A 27,526-nucleotide genomic window follows, 5' to 3' on the forward strand; every position below is an offset into this window, starting at 1 on the left:
ATCCTCCATAGAGAATACACTGTATTTGGAGTTATCTTTGGAAGAGAGGCAGGCAGGAGGCCTATAATTCTCTCACACATATGCAATGCATGTAAGCAAGCGCAGCATCGCTGTGGTAGGGGATGGGGGGAATGGGGTTGTGTATCATCCAGCTTGCAGTACTGGGCTGCAGACAAGACTGTCCACTTTAGTATTTCCAGTGGAGCAGTTAGTCACTCCTCCCACCTATTTGCAGCAGCAAAATGAGAAAATGCTACTCTTCAGCGCAAATAGATGTTTATTTCATTCAGAGAATCTAAAAATGCCTCTAGAGGAGCTATAATGCCCAAATCATTAAAGCTTTGCCTCTTTACCATGATGTATTTTGGAAAATCTCAAGCCTCAGAACACAATGAGCAGAAGGAGGTGGTAAATCATTGGGTGCTTCTTATTCTGACGTGTGGTAGGAGGAAGGAGAAAAATGGCTTTACGATGGCAAGGGGAACAAAGCTGCCCCTGGACCAGACAAGCTGGTTGGGTGCCTGCACTTACAGCATCCCCAGGCACATGAAAGGCAAGAGGTGGTTACTGGCCACTACGATTTTCTCCGCTCAGAAGACCACTTATGATGAAGGAAAGGTTCCTTGCTTCCAAATAAATAAATTTTAAAAAAACAACTAGTCTAAGAACAGCTTGCTAACACAGACCACTAACATTTATTTCAGGTTTTCTGTTCCCTGTAAAATCAGGGAGCATGTACTTAGCTTTCCTCTTCCACAGACTAAACTGAAAATGTCAAAAAACAGGACAAGCCAGCTTATAAATAATTGCCAAGCCCCTCCTGGAAAAGGTTGAGAGGGAGGTGGGATGAAAGCTCTGAGCCAGGAAAGCTGGGAGTGCCAAGGAGCAGAACAGAATAAGGGCAAGGACGGTGCGTGATACCCAGCTCCATCTGTACGCAGAAATAAAAGGCGTTGAGGAAAATATCAGCGCGGGTTATGGCAGGCGTTCCCAGGTGTGGGGAAATCCTCAGGGGAAGAGCACCATCAACAGAAAATACAGTAGACCTTATAAGAGACAGCTGACGTGGCAGATCCTACAAAAGCTTGTCTGCAGTATCAGAACATCTTTTGTTCTCTAGCCCCATTCTTTCACCTGGCAGCTCACGGATGAAAAGACCTGAGAGATGTTCCTGTCACCAGAGGCTTTTCCTCAAAAGGCTCCTAAAAGGAGGAAGGCCAGGGTAATGCAAGCTCTGCTACAGAGGACATATGGCAGAGGAAGCTTTACCCCTCTAATAACAACTTGCCTACATCTCAGGAAATTCTCCTTAACCTTGCCCCCTTGCTACCTGCAGTGTGATAACAAAGCCAACATTGTCCATCATGTCTCAGTTTGAAGCAACTCATTTATTCTGAGGAGCACTGTGTTCATTTTTTTTCAGCCTGGCAACCTAAGAAAACAAGGTTTACGTGATCATATTGCCTGTCATATGCCTTAACTGTTTGTCCCTTCCTATTAACTTTTGAATCACATTGGACTAGAGATAGAGCTCAGAGGGAAATTGAGTTTCTCTTATACAATGTAGTCTCTCTAAGATTGTGAAGCTTTGTTGCATTGGGTAGGGCAGGAACCTGGTTCACGTCTCTGGGGGAAGGCCAAGAGCAGAGGCAGCCACTGTCCCCACTGCAGGCCCATCCCAGCCCACTTGCACACACTGCCACCTGCACAGCCCCTGCTGTGCCCTGGGGATAGGGAGAGGTGAGCTCTGCATGCAGAGCAGGGCCTGGGTTTGGCCGTGGTGAAGCAAAACTTCATAGCAAGTCTGGCCGCACGCATCGTAGAACTTGGGTCTTTTTCTGCCAAATTGCTTGTAACTTTGTGATGTATCATCAGGGACAAATGCCAATATTTCTCAAGTACTCCCTGAACTCAATACATAGCCACGCACAAAACAGTATGCAACCAGAGAGCTCTTACAGTACATTTGTCTTTAGAACTTCTTCCCTTTTATCTGAGGATGGCAAGTGAAAGAAAAGTCACTGCAAACTCCCTCATCTCCTAACGCCATGACTTTCTAGGGCTGCACAATCAACGTGGGGCTCCTTGAAACAAGCAGGACATGTGTGATGAAGCACACACAGACTGGGCCGTGAGCTTGGCTCTTGACTGAGCTTGTGACATTGGCAAAAAGCAGCTCCCCGCCCAAGCAGGCTCTCCTGGGGCATCTTCCTAAACTTACTGTCCAAACTACTGATTTTTGAGGAAAAGAGAAGGAACAAAATATGTCCCTTCCTCCTATAGCACCACATGATAAATTTCACTGCCCCTCTCCTAGCAGCTTCAAGGGACAGTGCAGTGTTTGTCTGAATTTTTAACAGATGTTTCTAAGTACTCTTGACCACTGCTCCCTCCTGAGGATTTCGGCAGTGGGAGAGCTCTAGATAGTAATGCAAACAAAGCTGTAAGAGGCTCTCGGGGATAATCTGTAGACACTGCATCTAGTATGGGTGTGGATATGGGTCCAAGCCTTATGAAACTTTGTAAATATCCTCTGAAGACTAGCAGGCTGTACTGACCCTGCCTGCAGATGTTTTTGAGCTTACCAGCACCACAGTGAACAGCAAGACATCTTATAGAGTGCTGCAATGCTCCTGAAACAGCTGAGAGTAGTATTTAAACCAAAAGTTACAAAAGCAAGAATAGAGTGGAGCAGAACAGAATAATGCAAGGGATGATGTGTGGTGGTGTAACCACATTTCCAACAGAATATCATCACACGTATTCGCTGCAGCAGGGCTCAGGCTGGGCTCAGCAGGATCTCCCAGACGCCGGATAGCCCTGGGGAGCAAGCACACTAGATGCAACTGACAGGTGTGAAGGTACTCATGCAGTCAGAACGTGAATTGTTTGGAACAAATCTCTGCTTTCATTTTAGAAGAGAATGGTTATCTCGTACTTACGTCTGGGAAGAAGGCAGTGACATCTGCCTGAGTTTGCACTTAGCACATCAGGAGTGGCTCCTTCCACTTTTTATAGCCACAAGTTTACACATCAAAATGTGTCCGTGACTGCTTAAGATTAAAATGAAATCTATTAACCACTGTTGGCTGAAGCTGGTTTTCTACAGGTTGGCCTATTGGCTCCAGAATGCAAGCAGGCACTTTGTTGTGCCAGCCCTGGGGTTGGATGCATCCCACAGCCCAGCACGGCGCTCCCCACCACTGGGAAGCAGCCCCAACGCCTGCACCTGTGTCCTGCTGGGCAGGGAAGCCTGCCTGCGAGGGCATGGCTTTGTTCAGCTGGTGCAGCGCTGTGATGGCTGTGTCAGTCATGACTGCACCACAACCCATCCCCCAACCCTATGAGAAAAGATAAAAAGCCCAAACTCAGACACATATCCCCACAGAGCAGCATCGCTCCCAACACCCCGCTACCAGCACAGAGCAAGGTATAAGTGTCCTCTGTTGCCTTCTAGACCAGCATTTTGTGAACCCTTTTGTAAGAGCATTTGATTTGGTTTCAAAATTCCTCATACTGAAAAACACTTGTTATACATTGGCCCCGACTGCTGCACACAGCGACAGCTTGGTAGTGACAACCCACAAGATATACTTAGCTTCACAAACTCATCATCAATGGATTTTGAAAGCTCTGTAGCCAACAGACTGGAAACCACATGCAATACAAACACATAATAGAACTTTTAATGTGCAAAGAGACTAAACAAAAAGATCCTTGACCTTCTTGCTTTCCCTTGCATACCATTATCCCCAGTGAGACAGCAAATGGAATGACGTTGAGAGCAACAGCTACCACGAAGCAACTTTGGAAGCCAATTTCTACAGTGGTTAAGCAGTTAATGGCGTTAATCAGAATGATAACTTATTAAATTCTACATTTATGCAAATAGCATTTGGGCATATCACAGTGAGACGTGAGTAGAAGAGCTCACCAGGAAAAGGTCCCAACATCTTTTAAATTGGATGGATTTTTTTTTAATAACGTGTAAAATAATAGCAAAGGTCTGTGTCCATGATTGTTGGTACATCTGACAAACCACACTTAAATAATAAGCTGTAGTCACAAATTAATCTCCAACATCCCAAACAGATTAATGAAGAAATTGTTTAATTCTTAACCTTTACGAAGCAGGGATTAATCTCTACAGCCAAATCCAATCTCTGTCTTTATCCTTTTAACAAGAAGTTGACATTTCTTACAGAGCTCCTAAAACAAGCAACATTTATCGAACAAAGAGAATGGCAGGTATCCCTCACTCTCCCCAAACAAAGCCGTGCAACAGTTTATGTCTAAGGCATGAAACAATGCTATCTGGATATGCTGAAATAAATTAGAAAAAGATGCACTTCACAGGTTTCATAGCACTCTTAGTTTTGTAAAAGCTGTGTGGAAAATTTACTGTTTTCCAGTTTTCCAAAAGAAATTATCTGGCAACGTTTTGTGTTTGAATCCAATGAAGAAGCAGGAGATTGGACAAAAAAGGATGAACTGCACCTTTAATGGCTTTCTAGATGTAGCTCTGTCCATCTCTCCCCTCCCCCCTAAAAAAAACCCAAAACAACAACAAATGTATGTATGTACTTAGTTTTCTCCTTTGTTGGTGTCTTCTATAGAAATAAATTCTGCACAGAATTTTACCCATTCATTAAGTTCATTCCACATCTTTGGGCAAATGAGGTAGGAAAGTGTCTACCATCTATGCTGCCCATACAGCTTGCTGCAGGATGTTGTGTAAAATGAGCATTCCACCAATTGAAATTGTACCTGTATTTTGGAAATCAATAACACTGCTGATACACAAGCCCTAACTACTGGTTTATTGATGTCTATGTAAATACTCATGTAACTGGGTACATTCGCTTTGTTTGGACAAAGCCTGCAACACAGAATGCTAAAACATCTCTGGAAAAAATAATTGGCCTTTTTTCTCCCCTTTGGGTACAAATTTCTGTTTTTAAATGAATGTGCAGGTTTCCTGTTGCTGCACGAAGACTTCATTTCAAAATACTGTCATCGACTAATTCTACATTAAATTAAAACAGAATGTTTTACACCAGAAACACGTTTTTTTCATTAATTACTTTACAGTATATATCTTCTTCACCTTAATGTAATTCCCAAGTATTAAGAGATGAAGGGGCTCAGTTGCTGTTTTTGGGAAAAAAAAAAAGAAAAGAAAAAGAAATAATTTGAAGTTTTGCAGTGACTCTCTTTACGGAGTCAACTTATGCAAGCACGAAGCCCTTCCAGAGAAAACAGGATTCTCCCCACCTCCCTCTGGCTTTTCTCCCTACTGAATGCCATGGCCTTCACTCAACCAAAGGAAATGAAAGACAGACTGAGACAACAATGTCACGTGGGTGAAGGTCAGATTGATTTTCAGCTGTGTGGTGCTGTTCTATCACCCTCAGGACAAAAGTTAAGCCCTTCATTTTTTTTCATGTCTGCTTTAACAGAGCAACTTATTTTTTCCTGAAATTCTGCTTGAGCTCCACACCACCAGAACTATCAAGGATAGCCTAATTTAAAACATTTGTGGATAACATCCTTGGAGTAAGACCCAAAGCAGCCCACACACTGCAGCATTCCATCCTCGAGTTTCCCCTGTCCCCGGTGCACACAGAGTGGCTCCTTCAAGCAGCTGAGGGCTCTGCAGTGACATTGCTGACAGCAGAAGATGGGTCGGGCGCAGCTGCCGGCAGCGCCACAGTGCTCCCAGTCACCAGAGAGGAGGGTTTGCAGTCTCAGAAGGGCAAGTTCACAACTTGTTTTTCCTCGCCATCCTCCTGCCCCTCGCCAAGCTCCCTGGAGCCAAAGTGCCCGCCTGTCACTCACTGATGTGGACAGGGCCAGCGAGTGGCTGCAGGAGCAGGCAGCACTGCAGGCACAGGCACAGCCTCCTAAAGATGGCAGCTTCTCCCTATACAGCAAGGGACACCCGGCAGCTGCACTGCACACTGCTGAAGTATCTCATGGACTACAGCTCTTATCTGGAAAAGCTCTCGAAACACAGAGCATGGCAAGTGTGTGATGGGGATGGAGTGGCATCGGATACTGCTATAAGCCCAGTGCAGAATGGTCAAAGTCCAGGAAGGAGTCCAGTGAGGAGAGCAAGGAAACCGCCTGAGAGGAAGGACCGCAGGGGGACAGCACAGGCAGCGGGCACAGCATTGCCTGAGGAGAGCTGGGGCAGCCACAGCAGCAGTCCCTCGCAGTGAGCTGCTTCAACTACTGCAGTAAAGCCATTGAACAGCTATCCTAAGGATGAGCTGGTTCTTGGCTTTAGCCTGGTTGGCTGCAAAGGCTGACTGATGCAGATTGAATGCTGAGTTCAGATCTGGTTAGATGTTTGGAATCCTATAAATCACCTGCATCCTTTCTTGCTAGGAGAACATGAATGCAGGTACATTTCTATAGACAGCAAGGTCATAAGAGGAATTTATTCTACTTCTGTCTGTCTCTCCAAGTTTTCTAATGAATAATTAGTAGATGTAGATTTCTAAAATGACCATTTAATATAAATTATATCAAATCTCATTTATTTTAGGATATATCATTAAGTACAAAGTCTGCACAAGTGAACTGAGTTCACTGTAGAGGAAATGACTGGGAATTACGTTCAAAAACTATTCAAATGTTTAATGTAAGAGATTCCCTGGGGAGGAGAAAAGTGATGGGCCTCTTCAGCCTTTCCTTATGTCCTCCTCAGCAAGGCTACAGTAATTGAGCAGCAACATAAGGATGAGCCAAAAAGTCTTTCACCGTTATGCTGAGAAAGGTTTTTAGGAAGCCTAAAGAAGAGATGGATCGACATGCTAAAATCTGGCACAAGGAAGAGGAAGGTCGTCCCGCGTTATAGGTGTTGATAACAAAACCCACCTGGAGCACTCAGCCCCAGTACCAGTGTCACACATGTTACTGGGCAGACTGGGGACACCGCATTCACAAAACAGTTTGCTAAGGAGAGATGGCACAGAATCGCCCCCAAGCCCTGACCTCCCATCTCTCTCATGATGACACAAGGCTTCTGCAGCATCAGAGGGTGCCCTTTGTGGGAGCTGCACAGACTAACAGTGAATCCTTCTAATTGTCAGTGACACTGGTTCTCAGAGACAACACAAACCTCATATCAACAGAAGTAAGGGAAGGAAGGAGGGAACACCCCTTCTAGGAGAAGGCAGAACTTAAGCCAAAACAGAATGATTTCTTAATTCCATGACGATAAAAATAAGACTGGTACTTCCTTGTGTCAGAACGGAGTCACCAGTCTAAAATGGCCTAAAGATCACAAAGCGCTCAAATGCTGAAGGAAGTATCTAACATGAACAGACCTGGTACCTCGAAAACTCCATTTTTCACTAGTTAAGGCAATAAAAGCTGGTCATATTAAGCAAGAATAACATTACCTATATTTTAAACATACTACATTTAAATTTCTACTGATTATCTTTTAAAAATTCTGAATCAAGATTATGAAATCTACTTTTACAAGTAAACTCATCATCAAAAACAGTATTAAAATTACTTAAATGAAATAGCATTCAAGAGGCACACGCTCACTGCCAAAGTTTGAAGGAAGTCAGAAGCTGCTTAGACTTCTGGTGGAGGTCTTCTGATGCACAAACCCAGCTTGGAGAGCAACAGCCTCTCCAGCAGGTGCAGGGAAAATATTTCCCTTATTCAATTTATCAGACTAGTTCAGTCCAACAAGGAGTTCATTCAGAATGGAGACACTATTTGGCAGATGATTGCTAATTTGCTCCTTGCCAGCCCACAGTAAAAGGGGCGAGACCCCTTTGGAGGATGCAGACACCCAGCAAAGGGAGCCACATACCTCAGCGGATCCATCCTGCTCACACAGCTCCAGGTGGCACAGGGCACGTGGCACGGCCCTCCCTCAGGTCAGTGCCAGAGGCTGGCTGAGCCCTGGGCTCCCCGACCCTGGGGCCACGCGGGGATGCTCCAGCGTGCGCTCCCAAAGCCAGACGGCTGAAGAGGACCAACCCATGCTGGCACGCTTCCCTAAAGCCAGCCGGCACTGGGGGGTGGAGGCTGCTTTCTGGCTTCCCCAAGCCTGGAGCACAGTTAATAACATGCCAGCTGTATCTGCAGACAAGCCAAGTTTAATGAGGCTACAACAAAAGCATTCAAATATGCACTACAGAACTTCTGCAGGGATTTTTTTCTAGAGCTTGTTTAAAAAAAAAAAAAAAAAAGGAAGATAGAAATTCCTGACAGTGTTTGTATACACACTCCCTTTTTTTTTTTTTAATTATATTATTTAAATTCAAATAAATCAGCATTAGAAATACTCTTTTCTATTCCATTACTTCCAACTGCAAAATTACATTCTGTGAGGACTGCTTGCAGTGCTCTGCTACTTGCTTGTTTCATAACAAACACTGAACCTTCTTTGCTTTTTCTCTAAAGGCCAGCCATCACTTCTCCACCTGCCTGGTCTCTCCATCAGGACAAGAACCATCCCCCTCCTGCTCAGGATCCAGGACTGACAGACAAACATGGCGGTGTCGTAGCACTGGTGGTGATGGAGGTACTGCACCCTCTCGCTGCACTACCTGCAGTGCCTTGCCACGTACCACAGGCTCCAACCCTGGGTCTAGGCGCATGAGACCCCAGTGAGAGCCCTGCAAACTGACCTGAGGCCTCTTCATGGGCTCCTCAAGACCCCCAAGCCCCATACCAATGCTTCCAGCTCCGTGCTCACCCTTTGGGCTGGTGATTGCCCTGTAGCTCCCTTACCTACAGAGATACAAACAGCCTCTGTAGGACAGAGGGACCTACCATGGCTCCAATCTGCCCTTCTGAGGGCTGCAGTGTCTCCCAGGGCTTGGCATAGGCAGCTTAAAATGAAATAGCGGAGAACCCCTCCACATTTTCATACTGTTCCCAAGCATGGGGAGCTGCTGGCAGCAGCAGCCCTTTCCTCCATGGGCATAGAAAGCACCTTCCCACACCTGTCCTCTCTCCTCTTCTGCAAAGCCACGTATTATTTGGATTTCTGTACCGCCAAGAAACAAGCCTGCCATCGCACCGCCAGCCCATGCTGTGCTTTGACAAGGCTGCAGACAGCCCCTCACCATCAGGAGCCCAGCTCCAGGCAGCAGCAGGATGGGGTGGACCCCAGCATTTCCATGAGTACCTGTGCACACTTTGCAGACTGCTTTCTGAGCCAGACAAAAGTAGATAAATAAAACTCAATTCAAGTAGCAAGGATGAAACAGTCTTTGCTGATACAACCATACTAATATGTCATCCTCCGCTCCTCCCTGGGCCGTATGTTTAAAAATGACAGGGTGAATATTCTTCCTAGGCCAAAGACACATGCTGCTTGAGGAGAGTCATCTTCTTAGTTGAGCTATGTTTGCCCAGTCGCTACAAGGCTGCAGCAGGGCAGGTGGGCCCGCGCCACCCTCCCACGGGGTTCTGGTGACACGTGGCCCAGCGCCCTGCCATTGCGCTGGCACTGCTCCTATCTGCGAGCGCAGGGCCCGGTGCTGCCTCCCGTGCCGCTGTCCCCAGAGGCCCAGCATAAAGGTGGCCACGCTGATTGCAGGGGGCGGCGCTGGCGGCCTGGCAGGCTCTTATCTGCCCGCGCACTGCCCGGTGCTCGCATGGGGCTGCTGAGGGCCTGCCGCAGTGCCCGCCACAGGAGAGCTTCTGCTGGGCCACTGCACAAATCTCACACCGTGTGCGTATGGCCAGCGAGCTTTGTTCCAAATTCACGTGCTCCTCCAGCCCTCACATGCAAGCCCGCAAAACCCTCGAGCTAGCCTCAGAGAATCACAGAATGGCTTGGGTTGGAAGGGACCTTAAAGATCATCAAACTCCAAACCACTGCCACAGGCAGGGTTGCCAGCTACTAGATCAGGCTGCCCGGGGCCTCATCCAGCCTGGCCTTGAACACCTCCAGAGGTGAGGCATCCACCACTTCTCTGGGCAACCTGCGCAAACTCAGAGCTTCCACACGGGGTTCACTTGGTGCGACATGAAGCCGCCTCAGCAGGCTGCCCTGCAAAGAAGCACGCCACTCAGGTTGTGCCGTGAAGCCACCTTGTCTTCCAAGGTCACCACGCACCATTACACTCTGAAAAGTGCCCCTGTGTGCCTTCAACTCGCAGTTCAGCTACAGGACTATGCTCTGCATTCCCCACAACACACATGCATTTCCCAGGCAGCCCAGCCCAGTGCATCCCACCCCACCTGCCGCTGCAGGACCCAGCCTTCCAGAGCTCTCAGCACCAGCAGGCACAAACGCCAACCAGCAGGACAAATGTGGGCCCCGAGAGGGGATGGCTGAGACAACATAAGGACAGGACCCCACGATCGCAGCCCCTCGAGGAACCAACAGCATGAAGCCTGCCCTGGTACTGGTTGTCAGAGCCAGGCAGTGAGAGCTGAGGGCTCCAGGGAAAATCCGTGTTTTTACAGTTTGCTATATTACAGAGCTTTTCTGGTGCCAATTTTGAAAACACTGCCATGACCTCTGGAAAGAAGGAAACCTGCATTTCAGCACAACAATGTAGAAAAGAACAAAAAAGGAAATGTTATTTTTTTTAGGTTGAAACACTAGTCAGGTTAAGAAAAAGGAGCAAAATTCTGGCAAGGACAGGAGCACTCAGACCAAGCCACAACACAGTAATTAGGGCCAGTAGGTCATTAGAGCCACAGCTGTACAAGCTAGGTGTATAATTAAGTTTCCACACTGCTTTTTCACAACTGTACTTCAGTTTCTTTTGAGGAGGATGATCAGTAATTCATTAGTTTAAAAAAGCAACACCAGCAGCAAAACACCTGAAAATCTATGACTTGCCAATCAGGTGCAACAAAAGATTATAATTTAGGGAAAGGCTAATTTGGGAAATACGTTCAAGAAGTCTATCTTTGTCAAGTAGAAGCCAAGTAGTACAAAGTACTGCCTGATTAAAGCATTACTGAGATGTGGTCACTCCTTGGCAAACTGCTGTGTATGGTTTCTGGATAAGCATCCCATATATACAGTTGCATGGCAATTATAATTCTTGCAGCAGGTGAAAGACAAGAAAATGCAAAATTATACACTAGCATGAAATAGTTACAATACCTCATTTCAAATGCAAGCCTAGTGTACAAGTTACAGGGCATTTAACAGGAGTAACTGCAAGACTTTAATTATAAACTAGTTCCTACCGTACAGTAGTTTAGAAAAATCAGCCGCTTCCCAGCTGGCAATATCCATATATAGCTCTGCTGCTGTTTGAAACAGACAACCTGTAAAGTTATCAACAACAGAAGAGGACCTCATGAAATGCTCGAGACCCCAGCGTAACCTACTTCTGTCCAGTTCATTGGTGCACTAATTTGTTTTAAAACACTCTACATTCAGCTGAGAAACCATAGGAAAAAGGTTTACATGAGGCTATGCTGACCCAGCAGGAGGAAAGGGCTGGCATGGGCGGAGGAAGCAAAAATAACACAATAAAAACAGGAGCTAAACCAGACTACCACGTGTGGACTAACGGCAGCTCCTGGGGCTTGTAGCCACCTTTCATCAGACAACAAACAACTCAGCATTGCAAAATAGTTGCTTGATGCATCCATTGAACACCCTCATCTGCAAGTTCACAAGCAATCCTGTACTCTTGTACATGGTGCTGTGATGAGTTGTAACATCTACACTAAAAGAGTGTGCAAAAACATACAGAAAGGACTGCATGTAACGCAGGTGGCAATCACTGAATCTTCTGGAGTGAAGGGAACATGGGAAAGGAGCAAGTTTTAAATTGATTTTAAAAGCTTAACACATCCAGCATATGCACTGGGTGTTTCCGTCTCTTCTTGGCAGATTTTAAAGGTGCTCTCTGTCTCATGCTCAAGAGCACCTTGAGGGTAGGAAAGCAAGTATGCCAGGAACCAGTGAGGACACAAAATGCCCGCTCTCCACGCACGGTCACCACTGTGACCCCTCACAGATCCCTCAGGTACTAGGAGGAGCCCCCAGGCTGCATCTGGGGCACCCGGCATTTGCAAAGGGCACGGAGGCTCCTGATGCTGCCAGGAGAATACCTCCACCAGGCTGGCAACAAAGGAATGCTGCACACTTATGCCACGAGACATGTCTAGATATCAGCAGTGTTTTGTCCTCAAAGAAACAAGCCTGAAATGCATGAAAAAGCAAGGGGGGGAAATAGCTGTTTGTTACTTTCTTACATGTCAAAGAAGCTGTGTTCAAACTGTATTATAACTTCAGCCCACTGTAATGAATTTCTAAGGGATTCTGGTGAAATAGATGGTTTATCCTATTCTTTGGAGTGAGCCCCTATAATCCTGCAGCATTCCTGAGCTACAATGCCTTCCTAACTTCAGCATCCCAGAGGAAGTCATTAGTTATGTTGTATTATCAGGCTGGTGATATTATCACTACAAATATTACCTGTATCGATCTGGAGCCATGTAGACACGATTGAACACCCTGCTTCAGATTAAGACATGAAACTCTGGCTTGCCCAGAGGTCAGGCACTGTGTTACAACTTCAGATATGTCAGGCAGGCATTAGAGACAAAAGAAAACAGGGCAACTCAGGACGCAGCTCACGTGGTGGGGAACATCTCTAAACACACCGCTCTTCCTAGCACTCCTTAGATTCTCATCCTGGTGGTGCAAGTCTTTCCAGGTGAGCTAAACAAAAATGTGTTTTTTAAGTGCTTTGAACAAAAATTCTTGTGGTTACTGAACAAATCAGTGGGTCTGAACTCGAAAGCTGCTTTTCCTCATGGTAAGATATGTAAATATCAAGCAACATTCCAGACTGTCTTCGTGGAAACATTCTCATTCCAGAATAGATGAATGCAACCTTCACATTAAATAACTTCATGACACTAAATTAAACCAAAGAGAAAACAGGCACTCTTATTCTGGAACAAGCATTTTCTCACATGGAGATAATCAGCACCTACTACCTGTATATGCAGATGATTACATGGTGCCTTTTTATGACAAAATGTCTTTGTAAATCATCTACAAACACATGTGAAGACAGTAAAAGATGATTAAGTTATGCTACCTGCAATCAAAAATTAGCAAGGGGAATACTCACAAATTATTCTGATAGATTCCAAAACCAGAATTTATATTTCTTAGTCTCGCTAACAGAACACTACATTGAAGGGAAATAAAAAGGGAGGTGTGAAAACAGTCACCATATAGACTCAAACCCCTCAGATTGCTGCATTTTAATGCACATTGGCCACAGGAAGAACAATGGCTCTGACACCCCATCCCCCTGTGCAAGCTATCAGATGGTTCCTTCCTGCCCAGTGCCATGCCCAGCTGTATCATGGAGACAGCACACTGGGTAATTGCAGCCACTCCATGGATCACCAGTGACTGCACCAACTCAACACAGGGCATCTGTCCCTGTCTTTAGAGAGGACCAGAGCGGGCTGTGCACCTCACATCCTGGTCTGGAAAGTGAGGATTTTTTTGTTCTACAGCATTTTCCTGCCTACTACCCTGCAGTAAAAGTATTTTGTTTGCAGAAATCTCAGGACAATCTAGTAATTGTCAGCTGGCCAAAAATGGATCCTATGAAACAAAGCCTTGCTGGTTTTTGTACTTCCAGATTTGCATCCTGCGCAGTGTGTAACCAACGCAGGCAGCAAGCAGCCCTGCAGACACAGGTGGGCTGCACCTGGCTCAGGGCAGGGCCGGCTGCAGCCTGCTGGCAGCCCACCCTGCCTGTATGCCCTGCCTTGCTCTTGCCTTGCTTAGCACAGCTTCCCTTATGCCCAAAAAGGAGAACAGAACCTGAACAAATTACCAAACAAATTAGGCAGTCAAGGAGGAATATACACTCATGGGAACGAGGATGGGATAATACTGCACCGGAGGAGAAAGTAACCCTCCTGCCCCTGCCAGCCTCAACCTGCCACTGCCAAAGTGGGAAATGGCTAAAAGCATCGTAGACAGTTTGAGAAAAAAGTTGCAGAGTACTCGGCTTCAGGAAGGAAAGGATGAGAATTCCTTATTTACATACCTTTCGACATATTCTGCGCTCACACTCTTAAGAACTTATTTAGTTCTGTGTACAATCTGTGAGGCTTTTTGCTACCCCCATTGCTCCCCTCAGCACGCTCTGCAAAGTCTCCTCTGCTACCATCGGCCATGCATGGGGAGCTGTGCGAGGCGTGGTGCACAGCCATTGTTCACTCCACCGCTCTGAGCTTGGTCTTGCTTTGCAAGAGAATCAGGGGAGGCTAATGCTGCCCTCACCTTCAGAAAATTCCAAAGGAAATGCAATGCAGCCTAGGGAGAAAGGCGTATTTTTAAGGCGGGATGACAAATCTCAAACTACAACTTTTAATTTCAGATATTGTCACATTCTACGACGAGGTTCAGAGGCCTTTATTTGTGGAGAGTTTTCCACCTTTCAGCTATGTAACTTTTTTAAATCTTGCTACATTTGGGGAGACAGAAAAATATCCTGTCTGAAAATTTTAATGTTTAAAAAAAAGCAAAACATTTTTGTCTATCATAATTACTTACAGATTCCAATTGGAAAGCTGTTGCTTTTATTTTAATTTTATTAAAGGAGTGAACAAAGGCTACCCTAGGCACCACAATAAAATTACATTAACTGTAAAATTACATTATTAATTCTTTAATCTCACTTGAGGCCTCAAGCTGTTGCTATGTCCAATTACCCAGCTAACCACCTGTCAGAACTGCAAAGCGAGTTTAACATTACCTCCAGGACAGTGGTGTGCCCTGTGTTCAGTCAGGTCTGCCAGTGAATCGAAGTCCTGCTGACAGTTATCGCAGGTGTAAATTGACTCATCCTCCATGTCTTCATCTTCCTCATTTCTCTCTTCCTGGCTCGTCACGCTGTTCCTCTCTTCCAGGGCCCGGCTGTCCTTCACGTCGCTCTCCAGCTCTCCTCCCAGGCCACCTGCCAACAGCAAGGATGCAAGCGAAGGTTTAGAGGGCTGCAGAACAGGAGCCTCATGAGTGACACTGCACTCATTGACAGACATTTAATTACAGCCGCTCTTGCATTATTGCTGACAACTTTTGTTATATTCATGTGGGTTTTATATCCTGCAGCACAACAATTCTTGACCGTACTCTCTGCTGCTTGGTGCAAACACTCCCAGGCTGCATCACGGGATGAACAGTGAGAATCTCTGCCTCTACCGTAGGTAGTTGCTGGTGTTTCATCACTTCACCAGACTCTCAAAGCTTTAAAAATCTGCAAGACTGCTAACAGAAAAGCTGCTGAGTTTGAATTCCCTGTTTTCCTCTCCCTGCTGCCAGCAAGCCCAATGTCAACGATCCGGGCGATGGGGCTCCAGCTGATGACTCCAAGGCCCGTGCCCACCCTGTGGTGTGAGACATGAGTGTTCTAGAAGTCATCCTGAAGGACAGGCTCTTGCTGCAAAGTCTCCACACCTGGAGCTGCAGAGGACTCAGCGACAGCTCCTGAGCACAGCACGGAGGCAGCGCCCAGCTGCTTGGTGGTGCCTGGGCTTCATGTCGCCAACAGGGAGACTCGTGGTTCCAAAATCAGATCAGGACCGAATGATTAAGGACAACCGATGCTGAGAACATGAAACAAGACTGAGAAATAAAATTTATTAAAGATGAAAACTGGTTACCACAAGCACTGCAGTTCACTACACAGCGCTCGCAGGGCTCTGCTGCCACTATCCATCCAGAGCTCAGATGTTGTGCCATCTCCTGAACTGCGCATGACAACGTAAATCAGTCGGTGTAAAATGCTCTGCAGCTTTCCATAGAGTGCTCATAACATGACACACCCTTGCAAATGCAATGGAAGTATTAAGAATCAATGCCTGCTTGTGGTCTATCACAGCATCGCTTTTAGCAATTAACTGATCTGCACATTTTCAGGTTATTTTACTGTTCAATTATACATACCTTTCTACCACAACATTTCCATTAGGGGCTAGATATAATGTTCATATTAACAAAGCAGACGTGCCACTTATACAGAGGTAATGAATTTAAGGATTTGTTTATAAAAGTCTCACTCACCATACTCTAAGCCACGAGCTGCACTGTTTATTCAATAAAAAGTTTTCTTTGAACCCTGTGCTTTATAGCCTCTTCCTTTAATAAAAGCATACTGTAGTGGGAAAAGACAATTCTGTTCTCCTTACACTACTACCTTGCCAAACAATAAGCTACATTTAAAGCTGTGTTAGCTTTCCTTTACTTTCCACATAATTTAACATGCACATTGAAATAATCACTTCCGCTTTGTCTATTTACTTGGCACCCCTTTTTACTGTCTCTCAACCCAGGCTGGAATCGCAAACATTACAGCCCAGTCAATCTTGTTAAAGCCTATATGTCCTGCAGATCTGATAGTTCATAAATCACAACGTCAGCTCTCCAGCTTTGTAAGACAGAAACCTATAAAATAGTGCAAGTATATAAATCTGATCCGAGAACCGCCACCTGAATCTATGCCTCCTGCTGATGGAGCCTCTGAGAAGCACTTCTGAGCCGATTTAGCTACAGCCTGAAGAAGAAAGATTTTAGGCAACCTCAGAGAGGCTTAGGGGACCTTCACTAATATTTTTAGTAGAAATTTTGTCTTTTGACAGTTAACCTAAAGGCCAGCTGATCTGGTGAGCACACTGTGACAAATTCATCCTTGGTTTCTCTCCAAAACGTCATGACTACACTGGGGATAAAGCTGTTTGACTGAGTCCAACAATAACAAATAATTTAACACACTGCTTTAGGAAAAATAAATTGTACAATGTGAGATAAGAAAGTAAGATTCCCAACTGCAAAGCAAAATTCCAGAAACATTTTTTAATTCCCTGCTGAATGGGGATCTGATCCTCTAGGCAACTTTTCAAAAGTGTCATTACTTGACATGGCCACATGTCAATAACACAACAATGAATCTTACACAAATTACTTTAAAAACACAGCATTGCTTTAGGACGAGATGTGTTCTGTTTTCAGCACACTGAAGGAATTGTGCACGTTCGCCATACCCCAGGGTTGCTGTCCTTGGAATAATATGGCCCTCAGATTCCTCTGCTGAGCCACACGTTTGGAGAAACCACTGAGGTAAATCTGGGGCGTTTCTTGCCTTTTGCACAGAGCCTGCAGAGTTCAGACTCCAGGGCAGCAGCGGGGCGGTGCACAGTGCTGGGAGTGGGCAGCAGTGGGGCCAGGGCTGCGGCCGGGTGGTCCCCAGACAGAGCGAGTCCAGCTGCTCCGCAGTGAGCTCAGCAGCATGGCAGCCGCCTGGGAGTCTGCCTCAGGAGCGAATTCCTGAGGAGTTTTGCAGCAGTAAGTCATGGGCTTAACCTGCAAGATTGCTTTGGGCGAGTGCAGCACGAGCATCCCGCCATGATGGGAAGAGAGCACACGTGCCTGGTGATGGTGAGCCCAGCAGGGTGGTGCTGTGGGCAATGTCACCGTGGCAGGCAGCACACTGCTGGCACTGGGCACTAGGGTTGTTTTGGCCTAACTGCAAGAGGATATGTCCTTGTGTCACCGTGCAAAGTGGCTCGGGGATGTCCAGAGCCAAGCAGCACCTCCAAAAGACTCCAGAGACCAGTGGTGATGTTACAGCACCAAACCTAGACACACACATTTAGCAATTTGGCAGATAGCCTTGGAGCTTAGTGAACTTGTGCAGCAGTATTAGCTTCCATCTAGATCACTAAATAGAGGGCCAGTACTGTACAGTACTACAGTGGTACTAGTACAGAAGGGGCTGCCGGCACTGCGGCTCAGGCATGCAGTCCCTGGTTGGTTCTGCATGGGAAAGAGGCCTTGCATTTCACATAAGTGTTAGTAGCAATTAAGTGAACCTACCATCTCTAGTAATTGTTTTAACAATTTATGAGTAAGAGATGAAACCATTAGACAGATCAGCCTTGAAAGTGCACCTCAGAACTCGGGTTTGAAGGGCTTCTTGTTTTTATCTTCTTTTTTTTCCTGGAACATAGTAAAGGGCCTACAGGGCTTTACAGGAGGTGAATGCTTTATCCTATGACCTAAACAGTCTGGCCAACAGTCAAGAACTACTAAAGTTAATGCTAATGACCCTTGCTTTGTGGTATAAAAACACAAGCTTATTTTCTAGAAGGTTACAATTTCAAAGGAGATGCATCAATAAATGGGAGTATTCCTGCCTCACCTGGTGGTCCATGGAATGTGGCAAATTTTCAGAGGTGGGGAAGAGATTCTTGAGCGTTGGTCTGAAAGGTTATGGCCAGCAAAAGTGGCTCCCGAGCCATGCTGTTACAGCAACAACATACTTCGAAAGCCAAAGTTTTGAAAACAGACTGCATGTCTCATGCTCATGCCAGACCTCACCAAAGGTGAAAACAAATCAATGTGCCTTTCCAGCTGGGTCGCTCAGGGCCACACATGGCAGGGCCGTGCTGCAGGTGCTAAGACATGGGAATGCACAGCACTGGGCAACATGTGGGCCTGGGTAATGAAAGAGGATGCAAACCTCTGGGCTTTCTCATTTCTCATCTTTGGAATCCAATATAACCATCAGAACTTTTTGTTGCCTTCACACAAAAGAGGGCAAACAAGTCTTTCTGTGCTTGTGCCTGTAAATTTTTCAGTCTTTATTTCTTTAGAAACCCAAGGACTTCTGAAAGCTGGGACATTTTTAATTCTAGCACTGTTCTTTCAAGCGTGTTATCTAGCATGGGGTCATGTCTGGCTCTGAGCACTTCCAGTGACTGGGCTCCATGGCGAGCAGTTTCCTCACAGCAGGAGAGGCCGCAGGACAGCAGCCACAGCACCTCATGCCCCGGCCATGGCAGGGGCACAGGCATGCCAAGCCAGAAGGGACCCAATGGACAGGGTACAGAGGCATCACCTCGTTCACTTGCCCTGTTCCAAAGACACAACCACCACATGTCCCACAAAGGGCCAGGATAGTTCCTAGCCATTTCCCAGAGGAGATAAAACAAAAGTCCTGAGGAAACAAAGTGCTGGAGAGCCAGCAGGGCAGTAAGCCGCTCCTCTGGGCCGGGCGCAGCCAGGCATGGGGAAGGCAAAGGAAATTCCTCCTGTAACTGGGAAGTGAGAACAAAAGAAACAAATGACTTACAGGAAAAGCCTAATCTAAACATTCATGTTTCACTCAGTGCCTAATGCCAAGTTAGTGAGGGAGGTTCTCTACTTTTGTGTAGTTTGTTGGCATTTTAGTGTTCTCTCTTGCAGTGTAATGCAGCAAAGAGTCCAAATTTCTCTGTTATATGTGGTCAAAGAAGAATGAACAGCGGCAAAAAAAAGCCATTAATGCTTTAATAAAAAAAATGCAAACAAGCCTCAGCTGGAAACTTCCCATAGGATGAAGGCTGTGCGGGGCAGCCCAGCCTATGGCTCCTCAGCATTTCAGGAACAGCAACACTACACAGCTGCCTCTGGAGCCCCCGGCCATCTGTAGGCTGCCTCCCCTTGGGCCACAGCCCCATATGAGATACTGTAGCCACTGCTCCACAACCATAGCAGTGCCAAAACCCAGCAAGAAAGCCACCCAGTAACATACCCACATACCAGCCCCAGGCCAGGTACCAGAGGCAGCTCGCCCGCAGCGGCAGGGAGAGGAGCACACCGCCCAAACTGGCGTGATCCAGCTCATATTAACGTGCTAGCCTCCTCAGACTTACAACTTCATAAAATTGATCTCGCTGCAGTGCTGTAATGAAGAACAGTGGGATAAGGCTACCCTTGAACCATGAAAATTGTATATTGTTACCTCCTCAGGCCCTCCTAGGGCTCTGGCCGCTGCCACCCCTCCAAGCTGTCATTTGCCTGATGCTGACAGCAGCCGGCACGGGCAGCAGGGCCGGGCTGCCAGGGCTTTGTGCAAAGGCAAGGGAGGAGCCAGAGCATGGTAGCGGCCCGCAGGACCCAAGTGTAGGTTGTACTGAAATATACCATATACACCTCATCACATTTCACAAAAGCTGTTACACCACAGCATGCACTAAAACCTGAATCTCTAAGTAGATGGACAGACCTCAGTGCCTTTCCCTGCTCCAAAAGAACCACTGCCTTGATAGGGTACTGCTGGGAGGAGCCAGGGAGTACCCATGGGTTCTGCCCGTGGGGAGCCAGGCAACGTGCAGACTGTCAGCAGGCAGCCCAAACCACGCCAGACTGCAACTAGCAGCTGCTCAACTCTGCCAACACTGCAACAGGCGCCCATCCAGCTAAGGCAACATGGCAGCTCCGGCACCCAGGGCCCAACCTGGCACCCACCGGCCTTGCTCAGCCAAAAGCTTTCACTCCATACTCGCTCACACGCACAATCCCACTCCACAATCTCGGTTTTCTTGCATTTATAGGCTTTCATAATACCCTTTAGTCAACATGATAGAGAAACCTTTTATTAAATGCTGCTAATTTTTTTATTGATCACACTGTGAGTCATTTCATTTTCCATTATAGCAGAAATCTCCTATAGGAGCATTCAGATTAAGTTTCTTTATACTGTCTCTAGTAGCATGTCACTTTTAATCAGTTTTTAGTTTCATTATTGCTTAAAACTTAGAAAACCATTTCTCTGATCTTTATTGCTTTTTTTTTCTTTTTTCAGTTTAGTTACTGAAGGGTTATTAAACCCGGAAAACATACAGACATGCATAACGCGCTAAATAAATTCCTCGCTGTCTCTAACCAACTTTAACATTAGCTTTTTTTATAATTTTTAGGTTTATTTTCACTGAAAGACTGCTTGTAATTATTACTCTTGTTCTCCCCAAACACTTATGTTACTAAAGTGTGAAATGTCTTCTAACACAAAGACAGTTCTCTGGGAAGTAATTACAAAAATGCATTCAGGGGCAATAATTCTATATTAACTGTCAGCAGCATACATCTTCTGAAAAGGCACTTGTTATGGAGGAATTATTTGTGCAGAATTTGAAGGCACCAAAGGCGAAGGGAAACTGCAGAAACGCATTAAGCTGAAACTCCAGCTCCCTCATCAAGGGTCAGTTTATGTTTAAATCGTTACTGTACATGCGGCCCCACACCTTCCTGGGAGCCTATTACAGAGAATTGCAATATACGCACAAATTGGACACAGTCTCCAGTTTTCAGTGTGGAACAATTTACATCCCCTTTTCAATGAAATTTCTGAGCTGCTAATCAAAAGGATGGATCGGAAAATTATGGGCTTCTATTAACCTTTCACTGATGACACTACAAATACTTGCTAATGATTTATGGATAGTAACAAAAGTAGTACCCTCAAACTGACCAGGCACATTAAAAACGTATCTGCGTCTGTAACAGATGCAAAAAAAGATTTAATGAATATTTTATAGTAACTTTAAGCCTGTGGGCTAATTCTTAGGAAGGAAAAATAACTCAGTGAAATTAAAAAAAAGAAGTGAAACCCAGCATTCATGATTAACCATCACATCATTTTAAAAGCGCTAACAAATAATCAGAGAAGGAAATCACAAAAATAACACCAAACAGTAAAATTTACTCTTAATCATACCTGCAGGTAGTGCTTCAACATCAGCAGTGCTTTTACTGGAATGATTTAGATGTCACAATGCTACACAACAAATGCATTTATACACCTAAAAGCGGACAACCAGCGAAGTTATTATTATTTATTTGCATGCAAGTAGCAGTGGGATTGTACTTTATAGTGTTAACAGCACAGAGTGTTTATCAGCTCTTCAGTGTTTGGCAACCAGTTTAACATTATAAATGTGGGATGTAAATACTTCCCTGCCACAAAATGCATTGTAAGTGAATTTTAAAGCATGCAACTGGAGGAAAAGAGCCGAGCCGCCCAGGCTGTGCCAAATGTTTAATTACTGAAATAGCATCCGACTCCGGGACACTCCCGCATTATTGATCCCAGTCCCTTCATGCAGCTGTGCACAGGCTCTCCACACGCTTTGGGAAGTAATTTCCTCCAGGTGCCTTGCAGAGGTATTATAGCAAAGACTGAGAGTCCTGCAAGTGGCATCTCCCCCCGCACCGCACCTTGATTCTGCTCCATCTGCTCAGTTTCCCCTTCACATACCGCCGCACTGCAGGCAGCAGCACCCACCCAGCACTCGCCCGTCGGCCCACACTGAGCAGCACTCTGCTCACAGGGCTCTGCGGTATCCAAATCCAACACTGCATTTTTGTGCATGGCTCTCCAACTTCTCCCTACCACCTGCAGAAAATCCTCACCCATTTACTCTGGACACAGATGTCATGGACGATCTACACCTGAGAGCAGGATGTTGTTCTCCATCCCAGACTCGTAAGGTGCATCTGAATAGGGGTAACCTCCATCCTCAGTTCAGATAATGAGGCTTGAATCAGAACTGATCTAGAATTAATTTATATGCATGAGGAAATTAGTGTGCAGCAAGTATTAACTTCAAAGGAAAGTGCACTTCTTCATAAAGATGTACTTTAACTCTTTGGCTCACAAGCATTAGATAGTATTGACTGCTGTAACCTTGTAAAATCTATGCAAGTTTTCAGCACAGAAACAGCACTTCTATTTTATTCACCTGAATGTGAGCTTAACTTTGATATTGTTCAAGTCTCTGTTGAAAACAAGTGTCCCATTTCCAGCAGCTCCATGGGAATCTGCTCAAACTTAACATGGGACATCTCCATCACCTTGTAATTCATTGTCATGTACTCACGACGCAAAAAAGCTTATTTGTTTTTTTTTCCTTTAAGATGAAGCCACATATCTGTAAAGCTCAAATGTACCGCTCCCTGAACAGATAGAAAAAATGGAGGGCTTAATAAAATTCACATGTGGCTTGTTATTGCAGCTGCATATTAAGTGAAAGGAAAAAAGGCATTGACTGGTTCTGCTCAGAATTCCAGCTGCCGATCTCCTGCTCCTGCTCCTGCAGCCCCGCAGTCTGGCTCACCACGCGGTCCTATGCCTCCACACAAGGACCATCCCTGCAGGTCCCCGCAATGGCAGAGGAGCCAGGCGGCAGCAGGAGCTCCCCCAGCACCCACAAACCCTGAAACACTCCCATCAGAGCGCGCCTGTCCCCTTTCCCATGCTGAAGATATGGATTTGTGTAAAAGCCATTCCAAGAGGAATGCCTTTCACAGCCTACGTGTAGCATTTGTAGTCATTGTTCCATTTTTCCATCTTTATAGAAAAAAACAGAACACTGTGACAGAGAGAAAGAGCTGCAGCACTTGGCCAGCTGCCAACAACCCAGGGATGAAATCCATGAGAAGAGGAAAGAAAAGGTGGAGCTACAAAGGCAAAAACATATTGGTGCAGGGAGAAAAACACGCTTGGGTGAATGACACCGCCTGAAGTCCTCAGAGCACTGGGAACAAAGGGGAGTGAGGTGCCCGTGCTCAGGGCTCTCTCAGAGGTGCCCCTGTGTGCAGCCATGGCACAGCTCCACTGCCCACAGGGGCACTGAGCCAGCAGGGAGAGTGAGGGACCGGGTGCCTCTGCTCCAGGCCAGAAGCAATGCATGATCCCAGCTGGCCGGCTCCACTGTGGGCCAACTCATGCTTAACACATGCATAACACGAGCTTGCCCACGAGAACTGATGTACCTCACATTTCTGATTTCTTTCCTACTACAGAACTCTGAAGTCCTACACGTTTTACTTGGCAAAGCCATTAATTCAGTAATTTCACGTAATTAAATCGAGCAGAGCAGAGTATTTAAATTTGAGTTAAGTGAAATATACTTCTGTGCGGCTCATGCTGTTAGAGTTGTGCTGCACGGTATTCTGCTGCTGCTCATTTATTAATTTGGGATCGGCTGAAACGTGACACTGCGTAATAAGGAACTCACCAGCTTTAATAAAATTAGGAATAAAAGGAAGCCTCTGCGGGGCCAGAGATTCGAGCACCGAGGAAAGGCCACCCCTCTGAGCAAGGCCCTGGCCCCATGTCTCCAGTCTCCAGCCGACACCTCCTCCTGGTTGTGCTTTTCCCAATTTCCAGACCTGAAGTTGGGATTGTCAGCAACAAAGGAGCAATAGAGGAGAGAAAGTCAGATGGGCAATAAAGGATTTCCACTATGCAGATTATGTAGTTAACTAACACAAGTCTCTCCAAAACAATGATTTTTCTCTTTCCATTGGTGCTTTCCGCTTCTCAAGTTCCTTATGAAGAGCCCCAACGGGGCTCTCCTGGACATGCCGCAGTTCCCCCGCCTCTCCTTGGCCCCGAGGGACTCCCGGGAAAGATGACGTGCTCACCACAGAGCCATTGTCATCCTCTCCCACTAATGGAAAGAGAGGGGGCAGGGTGTTGTAGCTATAATTAAGGCTGTGAAGAGTTTAGCTGCAGAGAAATTAGATTTATTTACATGTTGCTCTGATGCCGATGAAGCACCAGCTATTTGGGAGAACTTCTAATTAACCCTAATTCAGTTGATATGCTCTTTAGAAGCCCCATTCCCCCTGTACTTTGCACTAGGCAAAAAGCAATAACAACAAATTAACCATCTTAAAAAGGGACACTTCTTTGCATGAACTCAGCCCCAATTTTGCACCTGACATGGAATTTGCATTTTTGTTGTTGACAACTAAGAAGAAAAAACACTGAGAACCTCACCCTACAAGACAGCCTTCCCTACAGCGTGCCGTGCTGCACTTGGTGCCACGTGGCTGCAGGGTGAGCTGCACAGGGCACTCCCACACAGCCCACCCCGGGGAGCTGCGCCCGCCCCCCATCTGAGGGCTGCTGTGTGTTTGTGGAATTGATAAACTGTTTTGGAGGAACAGCAACAGCAACTCTTATTTCAATTGCACACACAAACAGCAAAAATGTCAAGCCCCCACATCATCTGCTTAGACGTCTTTCTGGAAGTAAGGGTGGAAAATGGAACATAATTTAATTCAGCTATACAGAAGCGTCTGTACTTGCTTGTCAAAACACAAGCCCAGAGATGCAAAGAGCACTTTCAGAGGTGATATTCCTCATGTCTCAGCGCTGCAGCTGTCTGAGCACACAATACATGAAGAAAAAGATGAGGAAGAGATGTGTACATATATCCACAACACCCTTTCAGAAAATGCTGTACCAGCCTGGCTATTAGCTAAATTGCACCAGATCTCAGCCTGAGATTCACCCTTTTCAGAAGAAGTTCATTTTTGCCGTGCAACCCTTTTTCCCGTGAGATTATAGACCAAATGCTGCTCTCAGTTACACCTGCTTAGCACTGCTGATTATATATGCTTCCTGGATGCTTCTGTGGAAATTTGGCAATAAAGTATATTGTTTAATACGACCAAGGCAGAGGAGCCAAATGCTTTTAACGCAGAACATTTCTCATTCGTTCAACAGAATAAATGTTCACGTGGACTTGTTTGCTAAACACAAACAGCCCAATATGAACTACCATCAAAGCTTACATTCTGGTTTTCAATTTCTACACTGGACACACACTCAGAACGAATTAATGACAGCACTGCAAAGTGACCATATTCCTACAATCCCCTTGATTAAACCAACAGTGCAAGACTAAAGTCTTCCCTATTGCTGCTGAAAGAACAACGACAGGCTACTGACAGCTCTTTTGAATTAGTTTCAATAATTACTTGGAGGAAAATGGTTCAGAACGGTGTCTTCAAAATTGCCCCAAATGAGATGACTTTAGGATTTTTAAGAGAGCTTCATTATAGGGAAAAAGGAAATGATCTTTCTGCTGGTATTCTCTCTGTCCCCTTGATGTGCCAGCAAAAAAGGCTTTCGATGTGACCCTTCTTGGAGGAAGGCTAATTCAGATTGCACATTTATTTCAACAATAAAACATAAGTGAAATCGAGTAAAGATGGAACTTGCCAGCCATCAAACCGATACATTTATGAACTGCAAAATGATCTGATTTAGCTTTTGGATAAGAAATAGGTCCCTGATTTTCCTTCCGTAAATGGAAACAAGCACTCAGATTCACTTATCTGACTGAAGCAGGCATGGGAGTGCAATGTCAATTGAGCTGGAAGAAGCCTACATCCGTGACCAGCCCACATCCGTGACCAGCCCTTCCCAATGAGACGTGGGTGGGGACAAGCACTGCTCGCCTCCCCTGCTCCGCATGTGCCCATCAGACTTGCTCAACAGATGAAGATAAAACACCCAACTACAGCAGCAAATCAGAATTGCAGCCCATTGTCACAGGACCTTTTCCTACCAGGCTGCTCTAGTCGAGCCCTTGGTGTGCACATGGACGCCGGCTGACAGTGCTTGCCCTTGGTATCTCTATCAAATGTAGAATTCTCTCTCATTTGGCTCAAACAGCCAGAGCCCTAAACCATACGCAGGCTGCACAGAGTCTTGCTGTACCAGCTTTCTTTGTCTGAATGAAAGCACCAAACTGAGAGGGAAGAAATTTGTCTATAGGGTCCCTCCATTTTGTGCTAGCAAACAGCTCGCTGCAGTTGCTGCCACTTTCAGCACCAAGGCATCCAGAGAGGGAGTGCAGGGTGAAGCAGGACGTGGAATCCCGCCATCCATCTGCAAGGGAAAGTGCCGCTAAATGTCTGCTTCTTCCTTCTGGGGTCTCTGATGAGTTACTAGAAACTCTAGTTTCTAGAAAACTAGAAACTAGAAAATCTAAGAGCAGACTCGCAAAGAGGATGCTAAAGTTTAAGAAAGAATGTGTTTTCCTCAGTGATAGTGATGTAATAAGCAATACAGCCTTCAAAAGCACCCTTTGGGTTTTTAACATAGTAACAGTTGCATACCAGTTTATTTATAAAATACAAGCTTCTCCCCTCTGCAGGGGCTGGATATGAGAGCTCCAGGCTGTGCCTCTCTGTCCCTCTGCAGAGCGCTGAGCGCTCCCCAAACACTGTGCCTGCAGCAAAGGTGCAGACTTCCCTATCTCAGCAATTAAGTGAGAAAAATGCATTGCACAGATTCACTTCTGATGTACCAAAGCTTCCAAAAAAAAGTGGTTACTTTCAGTCGAATTTCTCTTTTGCTGCTTAAATATCGATACACTGGAGTTGCCCATCTCCATCACTCACAAAGCTGACATGTCCTCAAGAAAAGATGAAGCTGAAGCACATATGCCCAACACACTGTGTGTGTTCTGTTGTGTAGCACTGAAGTAACACAATTCTGGCTGTTATATTTACAATTTTATTGCTAATTGACTTCTTCCTTCTGAAGGAGATGCCTTCAGCAGGAGGCCTTCAGTCCTCGTCCCCTTACCCTGCACCCCAGCCTCATTAAGCCCCAGTGCTGCTGCCAAAATGAGATATTTCCTCATTTTTGGTGCCATGCCCTTGAAGGCATCTTATTAGAAGAGACCATTTCTTAATTAACATTTTTGATCTCTCATCTATTACACGTCCCCCTAATCCCACCCGGAGGAGCTCCTGGCCCACTTAGCTGCACGGGGCAGCCACAGGCGGGCAGCACTGGGGCTCCCAGCCAGGCAACACTGCCCAAGGCTCCGGCCAGTGGTCGAGGCTCACTGCCGTGCCGTCTTTGTGCACACAGTGTGTGACAGCCCCACTACGCCCAAAGCCTGTGTG

The 27,526-nt window shown here is 45.9% G+C and overlaps 1 protein-coding gene across 1 annotated transcript in view; it reads right to left on the reverse strand.

Moving 5' to 3' along the window:
- ZNF423 (zinc finger protein 423) overlaps window positions 1-27,526 on the reverse strand; it is a gene marked incomplete at both ends in the record, with an annotated part of 172,888 nt that overhangs the window by 109,095 nt on the left and 36,267 nt on the right. The window contains 2 exons of the mRNA XM_079541314.1: window positions 11,191-11,271; window positions 14,748-14,948. Of these exons, the coding sequence (XP_079397440.1) occupies window positions 11,191-11,271; window positions 14,748-14,948 (282 nt within the window). The remainder of the gene's footprint in view (window positions 1-11,190; window positions 11,272-14,747; window positions 14,949-27,526) is intronic.

The sequence above is a fragment of the Tetrao urogallus genome (genome assembly GCF_951394365.1).
Source record: "Tetrao urogallus genome assembly, chromosome: 12".
Classification (NCBI taxonomy): Eukaryota; Metazoa; Chordata; class Aves; order Galliformes; family Phasianidae; genus Tetrao; species Tetrao urogallus.